The following is a 24,513-nucleotide window of genomic DNA, read 5'->3' as shown; positions in this document are numbered from 1 at the left end:
ACTTCCAGGTGAAACAGGTTCACCTGCCTCTCCTAGTTTACTGTATCCGTTGCACCCAATATGGCCTTCTCTACATTGGGGAGACAAAACTCAGGGCATGTTTTGCTGAGCATCTCAGCTGGGCCCACAGGGGCTGATCTGACTTCCCAGCCACCGCCCATTTTAATTCCCACTCCCTTTCTGACTTGACCAATCTTGGCCTGCTCTGTTACCACAGCGAATCAGTCTGCAAATTGGAGGAACTATATCTCATCTTTTGTTGAGGCAGCCTCCAGCCAAGAGGACCTAACATTGAGCTCTCCAATTTCAAACAACCTCCCTTATCAGGCCCTCCCCCTCCCTACCACTCCTCTGATTGACCCTTCCTTCCAGCTACCAACCAGATTCTGATCAACCAGGTCATACCCTCTATCTGTGTTCACCTATCCCTACCCCACCATCCTGCCCATCTCCCCACACATAACCCTCCCCGCCCCCTTTTATCTGAAGCTCCCCTAACACCCACTCCCAAAGAAGGATTAGACTGGAAATGTTGACTTTTCCACCTCCTAATGCTGCCTCCTGCTTAACTACCAGGGTGGCAGTATTTCTGACACTGCCTTTTTTAAATCTGTCAGCCAGGACTCCCTGATTGGGCCAGATTAACAGCCCCAATCAGGGAACTCATATTCTATTACATCCAGCTGGCTGATCTAATTACAATCACTACAGAAGGAATACAAATCTATTTTTGTAGAAAACTCATTGAAAACCAATAAATAAATTCAAAGCTTAAGGGTTTAGAACTGTGCTACATAGATTAATGTCAAATTCAGTAACACCCCAATTAAACCATGCACTGAATACAGATTGGGGCACGGTGGCCCCGTGGTTAGCTCTGCTGCCTCATAGTGTCAGGGACCCAGGTTCAATTCCAGCCACAGGTGACTATCTGTATGGAGTTTACACATTCGCCAAGTGTCTGCCTGGTTTCCTCTGGGTGCTCCGGTTTCCTTCCATGGTCCAAAGATGCGCAGTTTCAGTGAACTGGCCACGCTAAATTGTCCATAGCGTTCAGGGATGTAGAGGTTAGGTGCATTAGTCAGGGGAAATTTAGGGTAATGGGTCTGGGTGCGTTGCTTTATTAGAGGGGCAGTGTGGACTTGTTGGACTGAAGGACCTGTTTCCACACTGTAGGAATTCTAATTCTAAATCAAAAATTAACAGGGCTCAGAAAACACCATCACGGGAAATATGCAGAGATAAAGTTGTGGAGAGCACACAAATCATAAATTGAAGAGGTAGCATCTTGGGATGCCAACCCATGCAGTGAATACAGATTGGGACATGGTGGCTCAGTGGTTAGCACTGCTACCTCACAGCACTAGGAACCTTGATTCGATTCCAGCCTCAGGTTACTGTCTGTGTGGAGTTTGCACATTCTCCCCGTGTCTTCTTGGGTTTCTTCTGAGTGCTCCAGTTTCCTCCCATAATCCAAAGATGTGTAGGTTAGGTGAATTGGCTGTGCTAAATTGGCCATAGTGTTCAGGGATTTGCTTTAGTAGGGGAATGAGTCTAGTTGGGTTACTCTTCGGAGGGTCAGTGTGAACTTACAGTCACAGAGTTGTAGAGATGTACTGCATGCAAACAGACCCTTTGGTCCAACTTGTCCATGTCGACCAAATATCCTAACCTAATCTAGTCCCATTTGTCAGCACTTGGCCCATATCCCTCTAAAACCTTCCGATTCATATACCCATCCAGATGCCTTTTAAATGTTGTAATTGTATCAGTCTCCACCACTTCCTCTGGCAGCTCATTCCATACATGCACCACCCTCTGCATGAAGAAGTTGCCCCTTAGGTACCTTTTATATCTTTCCCCTCTTACCATAAACCTATGCCCTCTAGTTCTGGACTCCCCCACCCCAGGGAAAAGGACCATTTATCCTATCCATGCCCCTCATAATTTTGTAAACATCTATAAGGTCACCCCTCAGCCTCCAACGCTCCAGGGAAAACAGCCTCAGCCTGTTCAGCCTCTCCCTGTAGCTCAGATCCTCCAACCCTGGCAACATCCTTGTAAATCTTTTCTGAACCCTTTCAAGTTTCACAACATCTTTCCGATAGGAAGGAGACCAGAATTGTGTATAAGTCCTGCTAAGATTTGCTTTCCCAAAATGCAGCACCTCGCATTTATCTGAATTAAACTCCATCTGCCACTTCACAGCCCATTAGCCCATCTGGTCCAGATCCTGTTGTAATCTGAGGTGACTCTCTTTGCTGTCCACTACACCTCCAATTTTGGTGTCATCTGCAAACTTACTAACTGTTCCTCCTATGTTCATGGTGGGCTGAATCGCCTGTTTCCACACTGTAGGGATTCTATGATTTATGATGTGGCCAGTCCCTCACCTTTCACCCTCTTCTAAACCTGGCATCATTCTAAAACTTGCCTGCTGTACTCAAACTTGCTCACATTGTATTCACCCACCATGATCTTCTATACCCAACTCCCCCATACCAATACTGATAACTTTTAAGAAGAGAGATTAATTACACAGTGGAATCTATTATGATACAGGTCTTGTCCATTGCAGAGAGAATTCTGACATACATATTCCTGAATTGCCTAATCTCTGAGGTAAGGAAATTCCCTCAGAGGCACAGAGTTTGGATCTTCACCAGGAATCTTACCCATGGCTATTTTTGCCTGACAAATGCAAGAAAAATGATGAGTGCAACATGAGGAACTCTTATTTAATCATCAACCGAATCAAAACATTGGGTTTAAAAGTGAGGCTGTGTGGATTGTCCTCTCAAGATTTGGTGTCCAAGAAACTCCATCACAATCCTGCTTCTTGATGATATGACTGTAATTATTGAATGGGGAGATATGAAGTTAAGTGTAGCAGCCAACTCTATCTTCAAACTATTTGGCAGTTACTATTCTCCTCATCAAGATTAATTGCTCTGTGGAATTAATAAATTGATAAATTGCAGTCTAGATGGAAAATTCTTTAATCTCAGTCACCTCTGCACCAAAATTAAACTGACCCGCACAGATGTACACGATCTCCAGATTACGGATGAATGCAGCGTGATTGCTCTCTCTGGAAGATTTGCAAGCTACTCAACTTTCTCGATTCTGCATGCAAGTAACTCAACCTGTCCGTGAACATTTCCAAAACAAAAATACATATCAACACAACCCACATGGCCAGCTGAATTTTCCACCTCTCATATTTGAAGGACAGATTCGGGAGTATGTTGAGTGCTTCCAACAACTTAGCAGCCCCTTTCTCAAAAGGACACCAGTGACAAGAAGATCCAACAGTAGATCAGCTGCCCCAAGTCAGCCTTCCACAAGTTATGGCTATGACAAAAAGTACAACTGCAGCTCAGCAAAAGTCCTTCTGTATAGTACAGCTATCATTACCACACTCCTGTACTGCAGGAGTGTGGTAATGTGATCTTGGGTACTAGTGATACTTAGGGTGCTATATATTTCTAATAGCAATATCTCCATCTCATCATCCAATGACAGGACTGTTGAATAAATGCTAGTGTCTTTCTAGAAGCACTCAGAGTCAGAGTTGTACAGCATGAAAACAGACTCCTGAGGACTGGGCATATCAGTCCATGCCCACCTGATATCCTAAGTTAATCTCATCCCATTTGCCAGCTTTGGCCTATATTCTCTAAACCTTTCCTATTCATATACCCATCCAGATACCTTTTAAATGTTATAATTGTACCAGCCTCCACCAGCTTCTGTTGCAGCCCATTCCACACTCGCACCACCCTCTACGTGAAAATGTTGACCCTTAGGTCCCTTTCATATCTTGCCCCACTCACCTTAAACCTATGCTCTCTAGTTTTGGAAACCTATACCCTTTGGAAAAGACCTTGATTATTCACCCTATCCATGCCACTCATGATTTTACAAACGTCTATAATGGCATCCCTCAGCCTACGATGCTCCAGGGAATTCAGCCTTTCATCCAACCCTGGCAATATCCTATTAAATCTTTTCTGAACCCTTTCAAGTTTCATAACAACTTTCTTAAAGCAGGGAGACCAGCACTGAACGCAGAATTCCAAAAATGGCCTAACCAATGTCCTGTACATTCTCAACATGATTTCCCAATTCCAATATTCAATGTACTGACCAATAAAGGCAAGCATGCCAAATGCCTTCTTCACTACTGTCAGTCTGTGGCTCCACTTTCAAGGAACTATGAACCTGTACCACAAAATTCTTGCAACAATCACCTTTGATGGACTTGGCGTTGTGTTCCCTGCTTATGCCCCATTTTCCCAATTCTCAAATGATCAATGTCCCAAGGGAGCAGTCACAGAGAGATATCAGACCTCCTAGTCTGAAAGTGAACAGTTTCTTGGGAAATTCAGCAACAATTGGACATGGCAAAAATAGAAGGTGTTATGATCCCAACTGATGTTATTACTGGACAAGTCAAATCTCAGACTGAAATCTGGCCTGACAGATCATATTTTATTATTTAACGAGCTGGTTTTTAACTGGAACATAAGCACGCTATACTACAGATCTGGTTTAATAATAATATAGAAATGTATTACACATGTTTGTGGATGACACAAAAAAAAGGTAGGAAAGCAAGTAGTGAGGATGGCATGAAGTGTCTACAGAGGAACAAAGACAGATTTAGTGAGTAGGTGAAAACTTAACAGATGGTATATAATATGGGAAATGTAACACAGTGCACTTTAGTGGGGAGAATAAGAGAGCTGCATTTGGAAATACTGCAAAAAGCTGCACCACAGAGGGACTGAAAGTCCTGTGGATAAATCTCAAAAAGTTAGCATCCGATTTCAGTGGTTAATGGGGAAGGCAAATGGACTGTTGGCTTTCATTTGAAAAGGAATGGATTAGAAAAATATGGAGGTCTTACTAAAATTATACAAGGTACTCATCAGACCACAGCTGGAAAACTGTGAACAGCTTGGTCTACTATTCTGAGGAAAGGTTACTGGTATTGGAGGCAGTCCAGAAAAGTTTCACTAAGTTGATCTCACAGGTGAAGGGATTGTTTTATGAAGAGAGGTTGAGTAGATTGGGCCTGTACTAACTGGAATTAGAAAAATGAGAAGTGATCTCATTGAAGCATAAGATTCTGAGGGGGCTGGAGAGGATAGAGGAGGAGGCATTGTTTCCCCTTGTGGGAGAGTGTAGACCAGAGGGCATTATCTCAGAGTAAGGGATCATACATTTAAGATAGGGATGAGGAGGATTTTTTTTCTCTTACAGTAGTCTACCTATGGAATTCTTTATCATTTAGGACTGTTGAGGTTGGGTCATTAAGTATATTCAAGGCTGAGATGGACAAACTTTGATCAATGAGGGAATCAAGCACATTGAGGAAAACGCAAGAAAGTGGAGATAGGATTATCTAATCAGCCATTATCTCATTGAATGATGGAGCAGACTCAAATGGTCAAATGATCCACTTCTGCTTCAAAATCTTAAGAAAGGACAAATAAAAAGCATCAAAGACATTCTTGAGCACAGTAGCATTGGCATTAATAGGTGGGAGGAACTCACCACCACTTCAGTGGTGAGAATTTGCCCATTGAGCTACATTGCGCTTTGTAAATGTTGTAATTGTACCAGCCTCTACCACTTCCATTGGCAGCTCATCCCATATATGCACCACCCTCTGTGTGAAAACGTTGTCCCTTAGGCCCCTTTTAATTTTTTTCCCCTCTCACCCTAAACCTATGCCCTCTAGTTCTTGACTCCCAGCCCCAGGGAAAATACCTGACTATACACCCTATCCATGCCCCTCATCATTTTATAAACGTCTATAAGGTCACCCCTCAGCCTCCAAAGCTCGAGGGAAAACAGCCCCAGGCTATTCAGTCTCTCCCTATGGCTCAAACTCTCCAACCTTGGCAACATCCTTGTAAATCTTTTCTGAACCCTTTCAAGTTTCACAACATCCTTTCTATAGGAGGGAGACCAGAATTGCACACAATATTCCAAAAGTGGTTTAACGAATGTCCTTTACAGCTACAACATGACCTTCCAACTCTACGTCTATGTTCTGATCAATAAAGGAAAGCATACCAATGCCTTCTTTACCAAACCATCCACCTGTGACTCCACTTTCAAGGAACTATGAGCCTGCACCCCAAGGTCTCTTTGTTCAGCAACACTCCAGGACCTTACCATTAAATGTGTAAATGCTGCCCTGATTTGCCTTCCCAAAATGCTGCATCTCGCATTTATCTAAATTAAACTCCATCTGCCACTCTGTGGCAGATAATTTTTCTGCATTCCTGATAATACTTTTGCTGAGGATTTTTAGATGAAAAATGTTGAAAGCTGACAGAATCTTGATCAGATAGGCCAATGGGCTGAGGAGTGGCAGATGGAGTTTAATTTAGATAAATGTGAAGTGCTGCATTTTGGAAAGGCAAATTAAAGCAGGACATGTACACTTAAGATCCTGGGGAGTGTTGCTGAACAAAGAGACCATGGAGTGCAGGTTCATAGTTCCTTGAATGTGGAGTCGCAGGTAGATAGGATAGTGAAGAAGGCATTCGGTATGCTTTCCTTTATTGGGCAGAGTATCGAGTATAAGAGCTGGGAGGTCATGTTGTGGCTGTACAGAACATTTGTTAGGCCACTTTTGGAATATTGTGTGCAATTCTGGTCTCCCTCCTATTGGAGTGATGTTGCAAAACTTGCAAGGGTTCAGAAAAGATTTACAAGGATGTTGACAGGGTTGGACAAAGTTAAAAATCACACAACACCAGGTTATAGTCCAACAGGTTTAATTGGAAGCTGATGTTTAGATTGATTCTAATCTAAAAAGTGAGATAACAGAGTTTTACATAAATTCATGCAGTTTTTGAACTCAGAGTTCTACATGAATGTATGCAGTTTTTGAGCAAAGTGCAATATAACTCCAAGTACAAATTCACCACACAAAATATGTGTGTGCAAGTGGGTCTTTGTCTGTCTGTGTGTGTGTCTGTCTGGGGTGGGGGTTGAGTGTGAGAATGTGTGTGTGTGTGTGTGTAGTGAGTGCAGAGTGTCTTATGTCTGTGAGGGGGTGCATGTGTGGGAGTGTGTGTGTCTATAAGGGTATGCGTGGGTGTCTGTGTGTACCTGTGTCCATGTGTATGTGAGAGTGTGTGTATGTAGGAATATGTGTGTGTGTGTATGCAGTGCAATGGTGATCACCTGTAATGTGACATGAACCCAAGGTCCTGGTTGTGGCCCTCCCTATGGGTACCGAACTTAGCTCTCAGCCTCTGCTCGGCCACCTCTGAATCATGACAGGGTTGGAGGATTTGAGCTGTAGGGAGAAGCTGAATTGGCTGAGGCTGTTTTCCCTCGAGCTTCGGAGGCTGAGGGGTGACCTTATATAGATTTATAAAATCATGACAGCCATGGATAGAGTATATTGACAAGGTATTTTTCCTGGGGTGGGGGTGTTCAGAACTAGAGGCATAGGTTTAGGGTGAGAGGGAAAAAATTTAAAAGAGACCCAAGGGACACCTTTTTCACGCAGACGGTGGTGCGTGTGTGGAATAAGTTACCAGAGGAATCGGTGGAGGCTGGTACAATTACAACATTTAAAAGACATCTGGATGGGTACATGAATAGGAAGGGTTTCGAGGATTATGGGCCAAATGCTGGCAAATGGGACTAGATTAGTTTAGGATATCTGGTCTGCATGGATGAGTTGGAAGGAAGGGTCTGTTTCTGTACTGGATATCTCTATGACTCTATGAAGTGATAAACAATTACATTTCGTTAATGCATGTTCTCGCAATAGAAATTAGAAGTTAGGCAACTATCAGCAATAGAAATTAAATGACGCATTTGGGCATGCTCCAGTTAGATGCCCAACTATTCTGCAGAGCATTTGCAAATTTAATTAACAACATAAGTGACTTAGATGGCAATGCATAGAAGTAGAATTTAGGTTTTTGTGGATATCAAAGATAAAGAATTCCAGTCTAATGTGGGCTGCTGTGCTAAACAAGTGAACATTTATCAGAGAGTTAAGAGGAAATAAAGATAAAACTGGCTCAATTAATCTGGACCATTCTCATATAGGACCTCCTAGCAGGTAGAGATCTGGAAACATCCAGCACTCCTAGAATTCTGGAGTGTTCTCAATTTCCATCCCTCGAACATTGCGGCCATGCCTTCAGCTACTTAAAACCTCAGTTCAGGAATTGTCTTTCTATTTTTCCTTCTGTCTTAAACCATGTCTTAAAATCTCTGACATGACTTACTGTCAAATTTCATTTGATTATGTTTCTGTGAGTACTTTGAGATATTTTACTATTTAAATTCATATCGGTATTTTCCCTTTATCAGTTGGGGAATAAATGATGATCTACAAATTTTGTAAAAAGAATCTTTCAAAATGGTATAAAAAATTCTCACCAAAAATAATGTTTCTGAGATTACCTGCTCTTTAAAATGTATTTACGTTATAGGGGCATGCTTTATAAATCAGACAGCAGGTGGCACTCCATGTTTTGGAATAAGCTTATTTGAGTCAATATTATAACAGTCTTGCTATATCTGCTCTAATACAGTGAATACAGCTAACCACAAAATGTAGCAGGAACAAAAGAGCCCAGCAACCTGTTACTGGTGCCTTTCTCCACATAAGCTGCCTCATTGAATTCCAAACTACTAATTAATTTCATGTCCTTTACTATCCTTGATTTTCAAATTACTGTTTAATTCCCTCTTAAAGAACTTATCGAAACTGTTCAGCCACATTGTGTGCTAGGTGGTTCCACACTCTAACCACTGACAGACCTGAGCTTTTATTTTTAACATGGCCTTCTCCCCGTGAGATTATCTTAAATTTTTCTCCACTTATTACCATCTCATCAGACAGTGGGACAAATCCATCACTTTTCGCCTTGTGATAAACATTCATAATCTTTATGACATCTATCAAATTACCTTCTCAGCTTTAGTTAAAAACTCCAATTTTTCAAATCTCATTTCAAAAATGAGTCAAAATACTTCAAATATATTCACTATATTCAATCATTGACTGGTTAATTTTTGTTCCTATTGCCGTTTGCTACAAATCTTACCCAGAAACACCTTTACTTACCCGTTCCATTTCTACAAAGTCCTCATCTAGTTTTGTTCCTTCAGCTCCACCCATTTTCTCACTAACAAACTGCAAAATAAAAATATTAAAATAAAGTCAAAATAGAGTACCCAAATGTTTTGAAAGTGAAATGCAAATAAAATTAAGAGCCAAACATACTTCTATCACACTATTAATAAAAAGACCACTACTAATTTATGTTATTCAGGTTCCATGTATGGCTATTAGATGATTGAAGTGTTCAGGCTTTGGGGTGAAGAAGCAGAGAAATCTCCCTTCATCATCAACACCCTCTGAAGTCATTTTCTTTTGTCATCACAAACCTCCCTCACAATTTGGTTCTTGATCTCATACATGGCTAAGATGCACATTGTTATGTTTACAAATTCTCAACTATGAAGAAGGATTATTTGAATAAATCTTATTCAACATGACCATTGGGATTCCACAGTCAACTAATAGCCTAAGTAACACCAAACAGCTTATAGTCTGCATCCCTTCTCAATAAAGTCCAAAATTTTGTCCAAGTTGGCATCTTGTAAAATCCCTAAGAATTAACATCCTTCAACAAATCGGGGACAAATGTCCCTCTTTTATTTCAATTTGGAATTCTCTCCTGACTCATACAAGGAGAAAGTGAGGACTGCAGATGCTGGAGATCAGAGCTGAAAATGTGTTGCTGGAAAAGCGCAGCAGGTCAGGCAGCATCCAAGGAGCAGGAGAATCGACGTTTCGGGCATGAGCCCTTCCTGAAGAAGGGCTCATGCCTGAAACGTCGATTCTCCTGCTCCTTGGATGCAGCCTGACCTGCTGCGCTTTTCCAGCAACACATTTTCAGCTCTGACTCATACAAGGCAAAGACAGCACATTTTCAATCTCTTGTCCATTGTTGAGTCATCAAGTGAAGCAAACTGAACCTTACAGTTAAAGCAATGATGCAATTTTATGAGTAGAAAGTAGTGTAATTGTTCTTTCAGAAATGACTGTAACAAATACATTGATGCCATCCAAAACAGGGCAAAGATGAAGACATTGATTAGGACAGGGGACAACGGGACAAATGTAATATATTCCTGTCAGGACAAGAACACAGCATCAAAATTAGTCCAAAGCAGCACTTGATTTAAAGCAAACTGACAATACAAACTCATCATATTATTTCAACACTGCAGCTTTTCTCTAACATACAGTTGTATGTAGGTCAGCACAGATGCTGAAGCTTGTCCAGTACTCATCTGTTGAGATCACAGCCATACAAAACATTAACATCCTCCATAAATAAAAAAAATTGAATGTTGGAGTATTTTCATTTCATCTCTATTAAAGAAGGGCAGTTCCATAATGTTTAGAATTATTCATGTTAGGCTGAGATGCAAAAGCACAAGTTAATGATAATGAATAATCATGTAAGATGAAGATTTCAGCTATGACAAAAATGGTGCTTTGATGGATCACATTAGAAAGTCTTCAGTAGGTCAACTGAATTCCTATATCATGCAAGAAAATTCTGCTTTCCCATGTTAATGAAGTATAGAATTGCAGCTATTTAAACCTGCATCCTGAAGGAAATTATATACATCAATGCAATACGCCTCACCATTATTTTCAATTATTTTAGTCTCCCCCTACTTAACAGGAAAATTAAGGAGCCCTCATATTGCTCGTGATAGCTCGCCCACCAACCAATTTCTGAAATAGACATACAGATTACATGCGCTACAGTTTTGTACACATTTACAACTCTTGCTCCTTTTCAGTGAGATTCTCTGCTGGAAGATAAATAACTGAGTTTACATTGATCGTGGGTCATTCTGTTAATGCCTACTTGGTGGCAAAATATTTCTGTTCCGAAGAAAAATGCACCCAAGAAGCCCCAGAAATGGAGTCGATACATGGAAAACTATATATTCCATTGAATTTGCAGATGGAAGTTAGGGCATTCAGCCTAAGTGGTCTATGCTGGTGTTTACACACAAGTTAGCATTGCTGTCCCATAGTGCCGGGGACCTGGGTTCGATTCCACCCTCAAGAGACTGTCAGGTGTTTGCACATTCTCCCCGTGTCTGCGTGGGTTTCCTCCGGGTGCTCCGGTTTCCTCTCACAGTCCATAGATATGCAGGATAGGTGGATTGACCGTGCTAAATTGCCCAGTATCCAGGGATGTGTAGGTTATGTGGGATAGCCATGGAAAATGCAGAGTTACAGGGATAAGGTAGGGGAGCTGGATCTGGGTGGGATGCTCTTCTGGCCTCAGTATTTACAGTGGAAGTGGAAAATAGCTGGCCAGAAGTCCTGAGGAAATTAATAGTGGATCATGTACAAGGACTGAATAAAATTAACGAGTAAAACATTGAGGAAATTAATGGAATTAGAGAGTGACAGGTCAGTGTGGACTTGATGGACTGAATGGCCTGTTTCTGCACATTAGGGATTTTCTGATTCTTCACTTTTAAACACAATCACAGGATGTGGATATCTCTAGTTAGGCCCGCAGGGGGTAGTTAGGAGTCAATCACATTTCTATGGATCTGGAGTCACATGTAGGCCAGACCAGGTAAGGATGGCAGATATCCTTCCCTAAAGGACATCTGTAAACCAGATGGGTTTTTCTGGATAATCAACAAGGAATTCATGGTCATCATTATGCTCTTAATTTCAGATTCTTCACCGAATTCAAATTCCACCATCTGCCGTGGCAGGATTTGAACTTTGGTCCCAAGAACATTAGCTGAGTTTTTGGCTTAATGGTCTAGCAATAATACAATAATACATCGCCTCTCTGTAGTTTAATTCAATTCCATCTATCTGCATAATGTTTCAGTTTATAAGAGCCACTCAAATGGATTATCAAAAGGAATCTTGCAACGGACATCAAAATCAATAAAAATAATTTTTATAGTTAGATAAAGGGAAAGTGGGTCGTTGGGAGCAATCCCCAATCCAAGTTTGGAGATATTGTTAATAACTATGGGGAAATGGTAGACATGTTGACTCTGCCTCAGTATTCACAGTGGAAGTTGAAGATAGCTGGCCAGAAATTAATAGTGGATCGGGTACATGGACTGAATAAAATTAACAGGACTAAAACATTGATAATGAGGAAATTAATGGAATTAGAGAGTGACAAATACCCAGGACCTAATGGTTTCAATTCGATGTGGATTAAAGTAAGTAAAGGAGCACATTATAGATGCTTGAACCCGAATCTTTCAGAATTCCTTAGATACAGGAGTTGTCCCTTTGGATTGGAAAACTGCATGTGCAATTTTAAGAAGGACGAAAGACGAAAACCAGGGAGTTGTAAACCTGTTAGCCTGACATCTATGGTGGGAAAACTGTTGGAGCCTATAATCAAAGATGGATTAGCTGAATACCTTGAAAATTTCCCGTGCAATAGGGAGAGTCAGCATGAATGCATGACAGGTAGACCATGCCTAACAAACCTCATGAAGGTTTTGAAGAGGTGACAAAGGAGGACAGAGGAATGTCATTTGCTGATGACCCAAGTTGGGCAGCACTGCCAACAGTGCAGATGATAGCATGAATTTACAAAGAGATATTGATGGACTATTAATAGATGGGTAAAACTATGGCAGATGGAACTCAATGTAAGCAAGTGTGAGGTTATTCATTTTGGACTGAGAAAGAATAAATCAGATTACATTGCAGATGGTATGAAGATAAATACATTGAATTTCCAAAGAGACTCGGGAGTTCCAGTGCATAGATATTTAAAATATCATGAACTGGTGCAGACAAAAATCGAGAAAGCTAAAGGAATGCTTTCCTTTATATTTAGAGGACTGGAGCACGAATTTGTAGAAGTTATACTGCAGCCATACAACGCCCTCATTCGACCCCACTTGGCAGAATTTGAGCAGATCCGCACACCACACTTTAGGAATGACCTCGGAGGGCGAAAGTGAGTACTGCAGATGCTGGAGATCAGAGTCTAGATTAGAGTGGTGCTGGAAAAGCACAGCAGGTCAGGCAGCATCTGAGGAGCAGGAAAATCAACATTTCGGGCAAAAGCCCTTCATGAGGAATGAGGGCCCTCAATCCTGATGAAGGGCTCCTGCCTGAAACATCGATTTTCCTGCTCCTCGGATGCTGCCTGACCTGCTGTGCTTTTCCAGCACCACTCTAATCTTGATGGAGTACAACGTAGGTTTAAAAAGAATGATATCTGGACTTTAGGGGTTAAGTTATGAGGACAGATTATACAAATTAGGCCTGTTTCCTCCATAATTTAGAAGGTTAAGAGGTGATTTGATCAAAGTCTTCAAGATATTGACAGAAGAAGTCAGGGTAAAGATAAACTATTTCCACTGGTTGGAGATTCTAGAACTAGCCCCAGTGTTGAAACAGCCAGTTGGCCCAACAACTTTACAACGACCCTCCAAAGAACATCCCACAAGCCCCATCCCCCATGCTATCCCTGTAACCCTGCATTTCCTATGGCTAATGCACATAACCTATACATACCTGGACACTACGGGAAATTTAGCATGGCCAATTCACCTAATTTGCACTTCTTTGGATTGTGGGAGGAAACCGGAGCATCTAACGGAAGCCCACACAGACACGGGAAGAACGTGCAAACACCAAAGAGATAGTTGCCCGAGGTTGGAATTGAATCTGGATCCCTGGCATTGCGAGGCAGCAGTGTTAACCAGACCATTCAGGAGAGATTTAGGAAGCACTTCGACATACAAAAGGTGGTAGATATTTCAAACTCTCTTTCACAAATAGCAGTAGACACTGGATCAGTTGTTAAAATCTGAGATATATATGTTTTTGATAAATAAATGCATTAAGAGATATGGGCCAAAGGCATGACTTCACTGAATGACAGAACAGGCTTTCGGGGTGGAATGGCCTACTTCTGTTCCTATTCCTTTCTCCCTCATGCATTTACTTAGCTTTCCCCAAGTCTTATTCACCTCAAGCACAATTATTTCTGCTGTTGGTTAGTTTCCAGCCTTCATTCTGTGATCTGAGCTCCCTAGTGCAGTGATCTTCGATGAGTACTTTTCCCTTCAAAGATGCACAAACTCCTTTTTTTAAAAAAGGACTGACAGTGAAAGTGGGAGATGGAAAAGCAGGATTCCCAAATTCAACATTCCAGTGAACACTGACAGGTCATGAGGAACTTACGTTTTTCTGGAAGCAAATGTTATAAGTTATCAATGCACTTCTTCAGTATTGCTCAGTGCTTTAGTTAAGTCGCTAAAATGATATATATTATCTTATTGCAAAATAAAACTGTGAAACAAGAAAATTTGTATTGAAGAGAGAATTAAACATACTTTGGAGAGTCTTTGAGCATTTCACTTGGTGAAGCAAAACTGATAAATATATTTGAGTAGTTACATTTTAATGCTTTAGTCTTATTGATGCAGAGCTACATACATTGGAATGCAGACTGGGAGCTGTGGGATCTGAGCTGTACCCAGAGTGTCATTTAAAGATGGCAAAACCACCTTGAAAAATGAAAATACATTATGTGAGTGTCGATGTAGCATTGAATGAAATGGAACAAAGGCAGCATTTGAAAAAAAAGTTTGAAATATTGGCCTTCATGCATTGGAGTTCAGAGAAATGAAACTTATAGGGTTGTTAGTCTGTGGAATTCTCATTCCCAGAAAGTAGTGGAGGCTGGATGATGAATTTGTTCATTGCATAGTTAAATAGACAGACAAGGTAGTCAAGGGCTACAGGAGACTGAGTAGGAAGTGGAGCTGAGACAACAATCAGATCAACCACAATCTTACTGACTAGCAGAGGAGAACTGAAGGATGCTTGCAAGTTTTTATGAAGAGGTCAGAACAGAAATTAGTATTAGCATAATCTTATGTCAAGGAAGGAGATCAGCTGTTTTGAATCAAAATGATCGTATACTCAAATTCAAAGTAAACAAAATTTATTTTTGAGTTTGTAGATCTAAAACGTGGAAACTGAAACATTGAATCACTCTTTGGTGTGTATTGAACTAATGTAGAGATGGAAATGTGTTGCTGAAGCCCTGAAGAAGGGCTAATGCCCGAAACGTCGATTCTCCTGTTCCCTAGATGCTGCCTGACCTGCTGCGCTTTTCCAGCAACACATTTCCATCTCTGATCTCCAGCATCTGCAGACCTCACTTTCTCCTCAAAGAATTGAACTAATGTAGCCATGAGTCAAATTAACAGTATGCAATATTTAATGAAAGATGATTGATAATGGAGCCAAGAACACATTTTGGGACAACTGTGGGATTGTCAATCACGCAACCATGATACTGATTATTTACATTAACCATTTTTAAATTCATTTGCTATAAAAGCCATCTTCAATAAGAATGGTCTTCTGACAATTTGACTGAGAATATGAACAATTGAGACTTGAACCTGTACTAAGAGCGACCTGAAATATTTGAAAATTTACTGTGAAACCCTCTTGAAATTTATGCTCTGTATACTTGAGTTCAGGACATTACCACATTTGAAAATCATTATTGTCTGAAAAATAATTGCTGACCACTACTCTGCTTCGTAATCTTTAGTCAATTTTATTCCCAAACTTTTCACTGCATCATTAGTCCTATTGGCTTCAATATTGCAAACAAGTCTGTTTTTGATGCGGCACTTCATCAAAACACCTTCTGAAAGTGTACAATATTGACCACATTACCTTCATCAATACTCACTTATCTCAGAGAACTCCATCAAGTCAGTGTTACAGTTATTTGGGATCATTGCATCTCTGCGCTGGATAAGCACAGAACATCAAAAAATAATTTGTACTTCACTGAATCACAGAATCCCTAGTGTTGGAAGCAGGCCATTCAGCCCAAAAACTGCACACTGATCTTCTGAAGAGTAACTCACCCAGACCCATTGCCCTACTCTATTACTCTACATTTACCTCTGACGAATGCACCTAACCTACACACCCCTGAACACTATGGGGCAATTTAGCATGGCCAGTTCACCTAACCTGCACATCTTTGGATTGTGGGAGGAAACCAGAGCACCTGGGAGGAACCCCACACAGACACGGGGAGAATGTGCAAATTCCACACAGACAGTCACCCAAGGGTGGAATCGAACCCGGGCCCCTGGTTCTGTGAGGCAGCAGCACTAACCACTGAGCTACCGTGCCACCCACAAAGGTGAATACTAGTGAATTCTGAGACTGTAATTAAAAGCTTTCATTCTGGAGCTAGTAATTCTGAGTTAAAACAAAGAACTGCAGATGCTGGAGATCTACAATAAAAACAGAAATTGCTGGTAAAGCTCAGCAGGTCTGACAGCGTCTGTGGGAAAAAAGCAGAGTTAATGTTGGAGATGAAACTCACTTTGGCAGATGGTGAAACTTTAATTAAATTAGCCTCGTACTGAATGCTAGTCTATCATGCCAAACCTTTCCAACATTGCTAAAAAAAAATTAGGTTCATTGATGACTTTTGAGGGAGGAGAATCCTTCAACATGAGAGTCCATGAATCCATCCAAACAGTATCAGGAGGAGTGGCACTTACACAGTCCTTGTGCAGACAATGTTCTAGCTTCACATTGAGGATACCTTCCATTATATTCTGCTGTACTATCACTGTGCTAAATGGGATATATTTCAACAAGTCTAGCAACTCAAGATAAAGCATCCAAGAAATGCTGAGAGCCATCAGCAGCAACAGAATTGTATGCAACATAATCAGTAATCTAATGATCTAGATCATCCCCTCCCCACCACTCAACTGTTAATATTAAGTCAGGGGAGCTTGGTAGTATGGAATTTTAGTATTGCTGAAACAAATATATTGCTGAAGCTTTCTGTCTTGCGCTCATCAAGACAAAATTGTAAGAATATGAAATCTCAAAGGGAAAAAGCATCTTACATTGCATGGGCAGAGGGAGCCAATTCTTTAGCAAGTGGACTCTTAAGTATTATCATGAGAATGGACATGGTTAACCACCAAGTTTTATTTAATGTGCATGGCTATCCTGATTGGTGAATGAATCACCATGGGGACTGCAGCAGGAAATGGGTATCCCCACAGCTTTTGTTACAAAGAAAAGTCACAATGCCTGGTCAAGTCCTTTCTGTTTCCAAACCATGGGAGTCTGTATGTAACTTGCAGCATTATGCATCTCACTGACTATCTTGATAGTGTAATTCTGAACACAATCAGGTTTGTTTAGGTGTTGCCCAATGATTGGAGCGACATCTAATCTTGCAATTCTGTCCTGATGAGTGAAAAAAGAAACACTAACAGCAGTTCACTTTTTTCAGCAATATTTGGAATGTGTCAAATCTAATGGACAACAGTCATCCGCTTTTGTCCCATGAAGTAGAATTTCTTTGATTAACCACGAAGGCCTTTCAAGTGGATGGGATCGTGGAGTTTACACAAGCTCAGGCCTTAGTATCAAGAAACCTTTGTTTATCAATCCTGCATCTCAAATGAAATTTCCTTCAAAGAATGTTTTGAGAGGAAAGCTCAGAAAAGTTTGATAATCAACATATCTTAAAAGTATTTTTACTTCGTTAATGAAATGCTTCATTAATAAATATAATTTTTTTCAAACCATGATTATCGCCAAATCCACAAGACTCTGTTAATTGGTTTGAAAAGAATGTAAGGTAAGGTGTTTACTATTTAGAAATACCTTGTCCTTATGCTTATTACTGAAGTTAACTCAATGTTAACAACCTTCACCTAATTAATGAGTAAGTAATTTTAATACCGGTTCAAGTGCTTCTTTAGAAGTACACATTTCAGATCCAAAGTGTCAGCTGTCTCCCAGGCACAAATGACGTGCATTTATGTTTAGTAGTGTTTCAACATAGAAACATCAATGTTCCCTGTGAACTAAGAGTCACAGAATCATGGAGATGTGCAGCATGCAAACAGACCCTTTGGACCAACTTGCCCATGCTGACCAGATACCATAACCTAGTCCCGTTTGCCAGCACTTGGCCCATATCCCTTCCTATTCGTATACCCAACCAGATGCCTTTTAAATGTTGCAATTGTACCAGCCTCCACCAGTTCCTCTGGCAGCTCATTCCATACATGTATCACCCTCTGCGTGAAAAAGTTGCTCCTTAGGTCCCTTTAAAATTTTTCTCCTGTCACCCTAAACCTATGCCCTCGAGTTCTGGACTCCCCCACACCAGGGAAAAGACCTTATCTATTTATGCCCCTCATGATTTTATATACCTCTACAAGGTCCCCCATCTCAGCCTCCAATGCTCCAGGTAGAACAGCCCCAGCCTATTCAGCCTCTCTCTATAGCTCAAATCCTCCAACCCTGGCAACATCCTTATAAATCTTTTCTGAACCCTTTCAAGTTTCACAACATCCTTCCTATAGCAGGGAGACCAGGATTGCAAACAATATTCCAAAAGTGGCCTAACCAATGTTGCAACGTAACCTACTAACTCCTATACTCAATGCTCTGACCAATAAAGGAAAGCATGCCAAATGCCTTCGTCACTATCCTATCTACCTGCGACTGTACTTTCAAGGAGCTATGAACCGGCACTCCAAGGTCTCTTTGTCCAGCATCAGTCCCCAGGATCTTACCATTAAGTGTATAAGGCCTGCTCTTATTTGCCTTTCCAAAATGCAGCACCTCATATTTATTTGAATTAAAGAAATATTAGAAGCTAGTTATATTTATTCCTAGATTTAGGCAGCCTTTAGTAACAAAACTGCCAAAGTCAGATCAAAGAGGTAAGCATGCTATGTGAATAACCTTCACTCCCAGTGACTGCAACCTAAAGCAATTGCTAATGCTGAAATAATGTCCCAGGCTTTCCACTGACCGGACAATCATTACTCCAGTGTAGATGCAAGTTGTGCATGGGGACCCTGTGAAATCCCCACCATAAGTTGACCCCATAATTTCAGATTTAACATGTCTTCAAAATTTGATCTATGCACAAGTATATACGGTAATAACTACAGGTTAGCAAGGGCTCTGGACCTGGTCTCCTTCCTATCGGAAAGATGTTGTGAAACTTGAAAGGGTTCAGAAAAGATTTACAAGGATGTTGCCAGGGTTGGAGGGTTTGAGCTACAGGTAGAGGCTGAATAGGCTGGGGCTATTTTCCTTGGAGTGTTGGAGGCTGAGGGGTGACCTTACAGAGGTTTATCAAATCATGAGGGGTATGGATAGGTTAAATGGGCAAAGTCTTTTCCCTGGTTGGGGGAGTCCAGAACGAGAGGGCATAGGTTTAAGATAAGAGGAGAAAGATTTAAAAGGGATCTAAGGGTCAACTTTTCACGCAAAGGGGTAGTGAGTGTATGGAATGAGCTGCCAGAGGAAGTGGTGGAGGCTGGTACAGTTGCAACATTTAAAAGGCATCTGGAGGGGTATATGAATAGGAAGGGTTTGGAGGGATATGGGCGGAGTGCTGGCAGGTGGGACCAGATTAATTTAGGATATCTGGTTGGCATGGATGAGTTGGGTCTGTTTCTATGTTGCACATCTCTATGACTCTAATTAAAACAGCTGTTCAAAAAAATCAACTATTAAATACAATTGTCTAACCCTATTCATTGGGTCCCAAATACACCCCCACACTCTCTCTCGAGATGTCTTACGTCCCCAGACTCAGACCCACCCTCATCCCAGACCCACTGGGACCTGACACAATACAAATGAATATTATCTCATCAGTCAGTAAAGCCACTAATCAAACACGATGTGATGCTATTTTCAGGTGATCTTAAGCAAAAGCATTAACATTAACAGTCGCCAGTTTTGAGCTTTTACCAATCTCTATTGAAAGAAAAATATTCAAGACAATCTTGTAATCTGAAGTTGGAAGAACCCACTCACTCACAGCAGCGAGAAAACATAGTTCCAAAAAAGAAAAGCAACAAAACAAATTCACACAACGTAGGAGCCAATTACCGCAAATGCTGGAATCGGTACTGAAAACAACAAATGCTGGCGATCACAGCGGGTCACAGCATCCTTGTAGAGACAGCAAGCTAATGTTTCAGGTCCAGATGTACTCTAATGAAGAGTCATCTGGACTCAAAATGTTAGCTTGCTCTGTCTCCATAGATGCTGTCTGACCCACTGTGATCTCTCGCATTTGCTGTTTTTAAAACAAGTGCCTCATTTAGCCTCATGAAGTTTCCTCGAGGTCCAGTTGTAATAATTAAATCTAAAATCAGACGAGGTCATTTACCTCAGCTAGTGCAATATTAACAGCTGATGCCCATCTACTTGAACGGTTGCATGATAGTGCTATTCAAATTTCTGGGATCACTCTTTTGTATTCGTACCTGTTAATCTATGTACAAAGAAGATTGCGTTGGGCAAGGCTACATTTATTAACTGTGCCCTGCTGTCTAGGCAATGTGCCAGCAAGCTGTCATCTTGAGCTGCAGCATTTCTTCTGTTTGAAGGTTTGGCTCAAGCAGTTCCTGGATTTGTAAGGCTGGATGCATAGAGAAACATGTCTTCTTCGAAGAGGCATCAACCATTTGTCAAACGAGGAGTTTCCTCAATTTAAAGGGATCATACCCATCTGTGGAGGTTCATGTACCAGGTTAAAGGATCACTATATTGCTGACTTTGATCCTCTGCCTTGCAATCACTCAGCATCGTCCTTGAGACCCAAGGGTTGCAAAGTGTGATTAGCCTGTGCCCTGTTCCTTCCAGTGCAGGAACGGCCTGGGCATGACCACGACTATGAGATGCAACCAGCACAGAGTACTGCAGAGCAGTTGCTTGATTCCATGGTGAGTCAAAGCTTGCGCACGGCTGGCACCACATCAATGTACCCACAAAACCTGAAGTCAGCCTGCATCACTAAAGCAGAAACTGCAGTCAGGCTGCAGCAGTTGCTGGGAGTAACCCAGGAAGCATTCTACAAATGACACAATTGGACACAGGACATGTTCCAATGTTCTCTGATAGAGAGGGGACGGGGATGCCTACCAGAGAGACACTGAGAAGCCAGTGGGAGCACATGGCTGCTATACAATGTAACTCTATAATAGAACAAAGAACTGCTGATGCTAGAATATTTAAAACAAAAGCAAACATTGGTGGAGAGACTGTCCTGAAACAGTGTCACTGGACTTGAAACATTAACTCTGCTTTCTCTGCACAGATGCTGTCAGACCTACTGAGTTTCTCCAGCATTCTGTGTTTGTTGTAGTATAGCCCTAATGAACTGGATACAGAAGCTCAATGAGCTCGGGGACTGGTCAAAACCAGGTGATCCACCTTTTAATATCAGATCTTATAAGTGAACAAGTAACTTCACGCACCACTCATTTCACCTGTTTGCCACTTCAACCACCAACCAACAACCTTCAACAATTACTATTAAATGCCTTAAATGCCTCAAAGGTTTAACTCACTCTCAAACTCAAAGGCTGTAAGGATCACACTCACACCTTACAACTTAAACACACACTATTCAATCTTATCAGCCACTTTACCGAAACAGATTGTACCACTCTCAGGAACATAATTCTCCGTCTCGTTCTTGCAGAACAAGCTGATGTATAATCAATGCAGGAGCTGAATAGCTGAAATGTTCTTACAAAATCACAGAATCGCTACAATGTGCAAAGAGGCCATTTGGCCCATTGTGTCTGCACCAACCCTTTGAACAGCACCCCACCCAAATCCACCCCTCCATCATCTTCCCCTCAGACCCACCTTATCCTAGTTACCCTGCATTTCCCATGGCTAATCTACCTAACCTGCCCATCCCTGGACATGGCAGTCAATTTAGCATGGCCAATCCACCTAACCTGCACATCTTTGGACTGCAGGAGGAAACTCATGCAGATACAGGAAGAACATGCAAACTCCATACAGACAGTTGCTTGAAGCTGGAATCAAACCTGAGTCAATGATGCTGTGAAGCAGCAATGCTAACCACTGAACCTCCGGGCATCAGTGACCTCCTTCCCACAGCAGTGGATGATATACTGGAAGCATTAGAAACATTACCTCCTCCAGCCTGGATGGAGCTAGTCTCAAATAGAACAACTGACTGCAACAGTCATCTTCAATGATCTTGGCAAGTCTTCCTCAGCTTGGTAAGAGTTTTCAGCAAGACTTCAGCAGGTATCTTCTCAGTGACCTGGGGAAGTCCCATACCACTGTTTCTCACTGAGACTGCCTATAGACAGGTGAGAGATACAGGCTCCTGCTGAGAAACTTCTTCTGACTCCCATCCCTCTTTGATCAGCTTGGGTCCCCTCTGTGTCAGCTTTGCTTATTTTCTGTGGCATGCTGCAAACAAAGGAATATAAAAACTATTGAACACATACCAGGGAGCAGAGGCCTTAAAGTCAGAACCAACAAATCAACCCACTTTACACTATGCGCTATGGATTTCTGCAGCTACTGATAACAGTAGAATCCATGAATCACTTCTACAGATTCAGGAGGAGGCAGACAAAATTAGTCAATACTCAGCTTGGCAGTAATTGATGATCCTTTGAAAGTGGCACTAATGAGTGTGTCCTTCCTGATGAGGAAAACACTGCAGGTTGGGAGAGGAGGTTAAGCTGGAGCATTGAAGGGCTCTTGTGGTGGTAGCATCCCTGCCTTTGAGCCAGGAGGTCCAGGTTCAAGTCTCACTCATCCCAGAGAGGTATACTGACATCGCTGAACAGGTTGATTGCAAAATCCTTTTTTTTAAATAAAAGCAGGAGCACTGAGGCCATAAATGGCCCAGCAGGTTTCAATTTGGGTTTGTGCACTGACTGAGTACAGATGGATGGTGAAGTCAGTCAGTCAGTCCAGATTACAGGTGCTACACAACTTTGAGGCTAGTACAACTGCAAACATTTAAAAGGAGCCTGGATGGCTCTATGAGTGGGGGGGTTTGGGGGATATGGGCTGGGTGCTTGCATGTGGGTCTAGATTGGGTTGGGCTATCTGGTTGGCATGGACGAGTTGGACCGAAGGATCTGTTTCCATGCTGTACATCTCTATGACTCTATATTTTGTGAAGTGAGAATGAGAACATACATGAAGCAGTCCAGGACTGGTTGTTGGGTATTGGGTGTAATCTGTAAGTATGAACCCCAGGTGATAGGATAATTGTGCTGCACTCTGATGAGATTCACTGTCCAAGCACAGAAGTGAAGAGCTGTCATAAAGTCGTTCAGTTGTACAGCATGGAAACAAACCCTTTGGTCCAACTTGTCCATGCTGACCAGATATCCCAAACTGATTAGTCCCATTTGCCAGCATTTGGCCCATATCCCTCGAAACCCTTCCTCTTCATGTACCAACCAGGTGCCTTTTAAATGTTGTAACTGTACCAGCCTCCCCCACTTCCTCTGTAGCTTGATCCATATATGCATCACCCTCTGTGTGAAAAGGTTATCTCTCAGCACTTGAGGTTCTGCTGTAGTGGGCTTAACTCAATAAAATACAGAACTTCCAGGGGGAAGAGGGGAGATAATGAAAGGAGAATATAGAATTTGTGAATATAGGATATGTGAGTAATGATGAGATACAATCAATTTGTTTTAACACGCAAGGCTGGACAGATTCTTGAAGGGGGTGGCAAGTTGTTTGGCGCAGGCAGGTATGTGGGATAATCAGATGAACCGTGATCTTACCGAATTGCATCACAGCTCAAGAACCTGAATGATCTAATTCAGCCCCTAATTCACAAGTTCACAAAGAGAATATGTGGTAAAATAAAAGGTAAAGGTAAAGTTTCCATTGTCTTACTATACCATAGGGCTACTCTCACATTAGGAGAAAGTGAGGACTGCAGATGCTGGAGATCAGAGCTGAAAATGTGTTGCTGGAAAAGCGCAGCAGGCCAGGCAGCATCCAAGGAGCAGGAGAATCGACGTTTCGGGCATAAGCCCTTCTTCAGGAGGATAAAAGGTAGGGAGGAGGGACTTGGGGGAGGGGCGTTGGAAATGCGATAGGTGGAAGGAGGTCAAGGTGAGGGTGATAGGCTGGAGTGACAGAGATGACTGGTGGTGGTTTAACCTGTTGGAAACCAAAGTGGGGACTGAGATAGGAAGCAGAGAGTTTGAACATAGAACATAGAAGAATACAGTGCAGTACAGGCCCTTTGGCCCTCGATGTTGCGCCGATCCAAGCCCACCTAACCTACACTAGCCCACTATCCTCCATATGCCTATCCAATGCCCGCTTAAATGCCCATAAAGAGGGAGAGTCCACCACTGCGACTGGCAGGGCATTCCATGAACTCACGACTCGCTGAGTAAAGAACCTACCCCTAACATCTGTCCTATACCTACCACCCCTTAATTTAAAGCTATGCCCCCGAATAGCTGACTCCATACGTGGAAAAAGGTTCTCATGGTCAACCCTAATCATCTTGTACACCTCTATCAAGTCACCCCTAAACCTTCTTTTCTACAATGAAAACAGCC

The 24,513-nt window shown here is 41.8% G+C and overlaps 1 protein-coding gene across 6 annotated transcripts in view; it reads right to left on the bottom strand.

Moving 5' to 3' along the window:
• Positions 1–24,513, bottom strand: part of sh3gl3a (SH3-domain GRB2-like 3a) — a 131,864-nt gene that overhangs the window by 21,840 nt on the left and 85,511 nt on the right. For 5 of the 6 annotated variants that reach the window (XM_043677592.1, XM_043677587.1, XM_043677589.1 and 2 more), the window contains exon 2: positions 9,119–9,187. In XM_043677592.1, the coding sequence (XP_043533527.1) occupies positions 9,119–9,187 (69 nt within the window). Of the gene's footprint in view, positions 1–9,118; positions 9,188–22,090; positions 22,210–24,513 lie in introns of those variants that run through there. The other variant, XM_043677591.1, reaches the window with a different exon arrangement.

Source organism: Chiloscyllium plagiosum, chromosome 36 (genome assembly GCF_004010195.1).
Source record: "Chiloscyllium plagiosum isolate BGI_BamShark_2017 chromosome 36, ASM401019v2, whole genome shotgun sequence".
Taxonomy (NCBI): domain Eukaryota; kingdom Metazoa; phylum Chordata; class Chondrichthyes; order Orectolobiformes; family Hemiscylliidae; genus Chiloscyllium; species Chiloscyllium plagiosum.
This window is presented reverse-complemented; position numbering and strand designations above follow the sequence as displayed.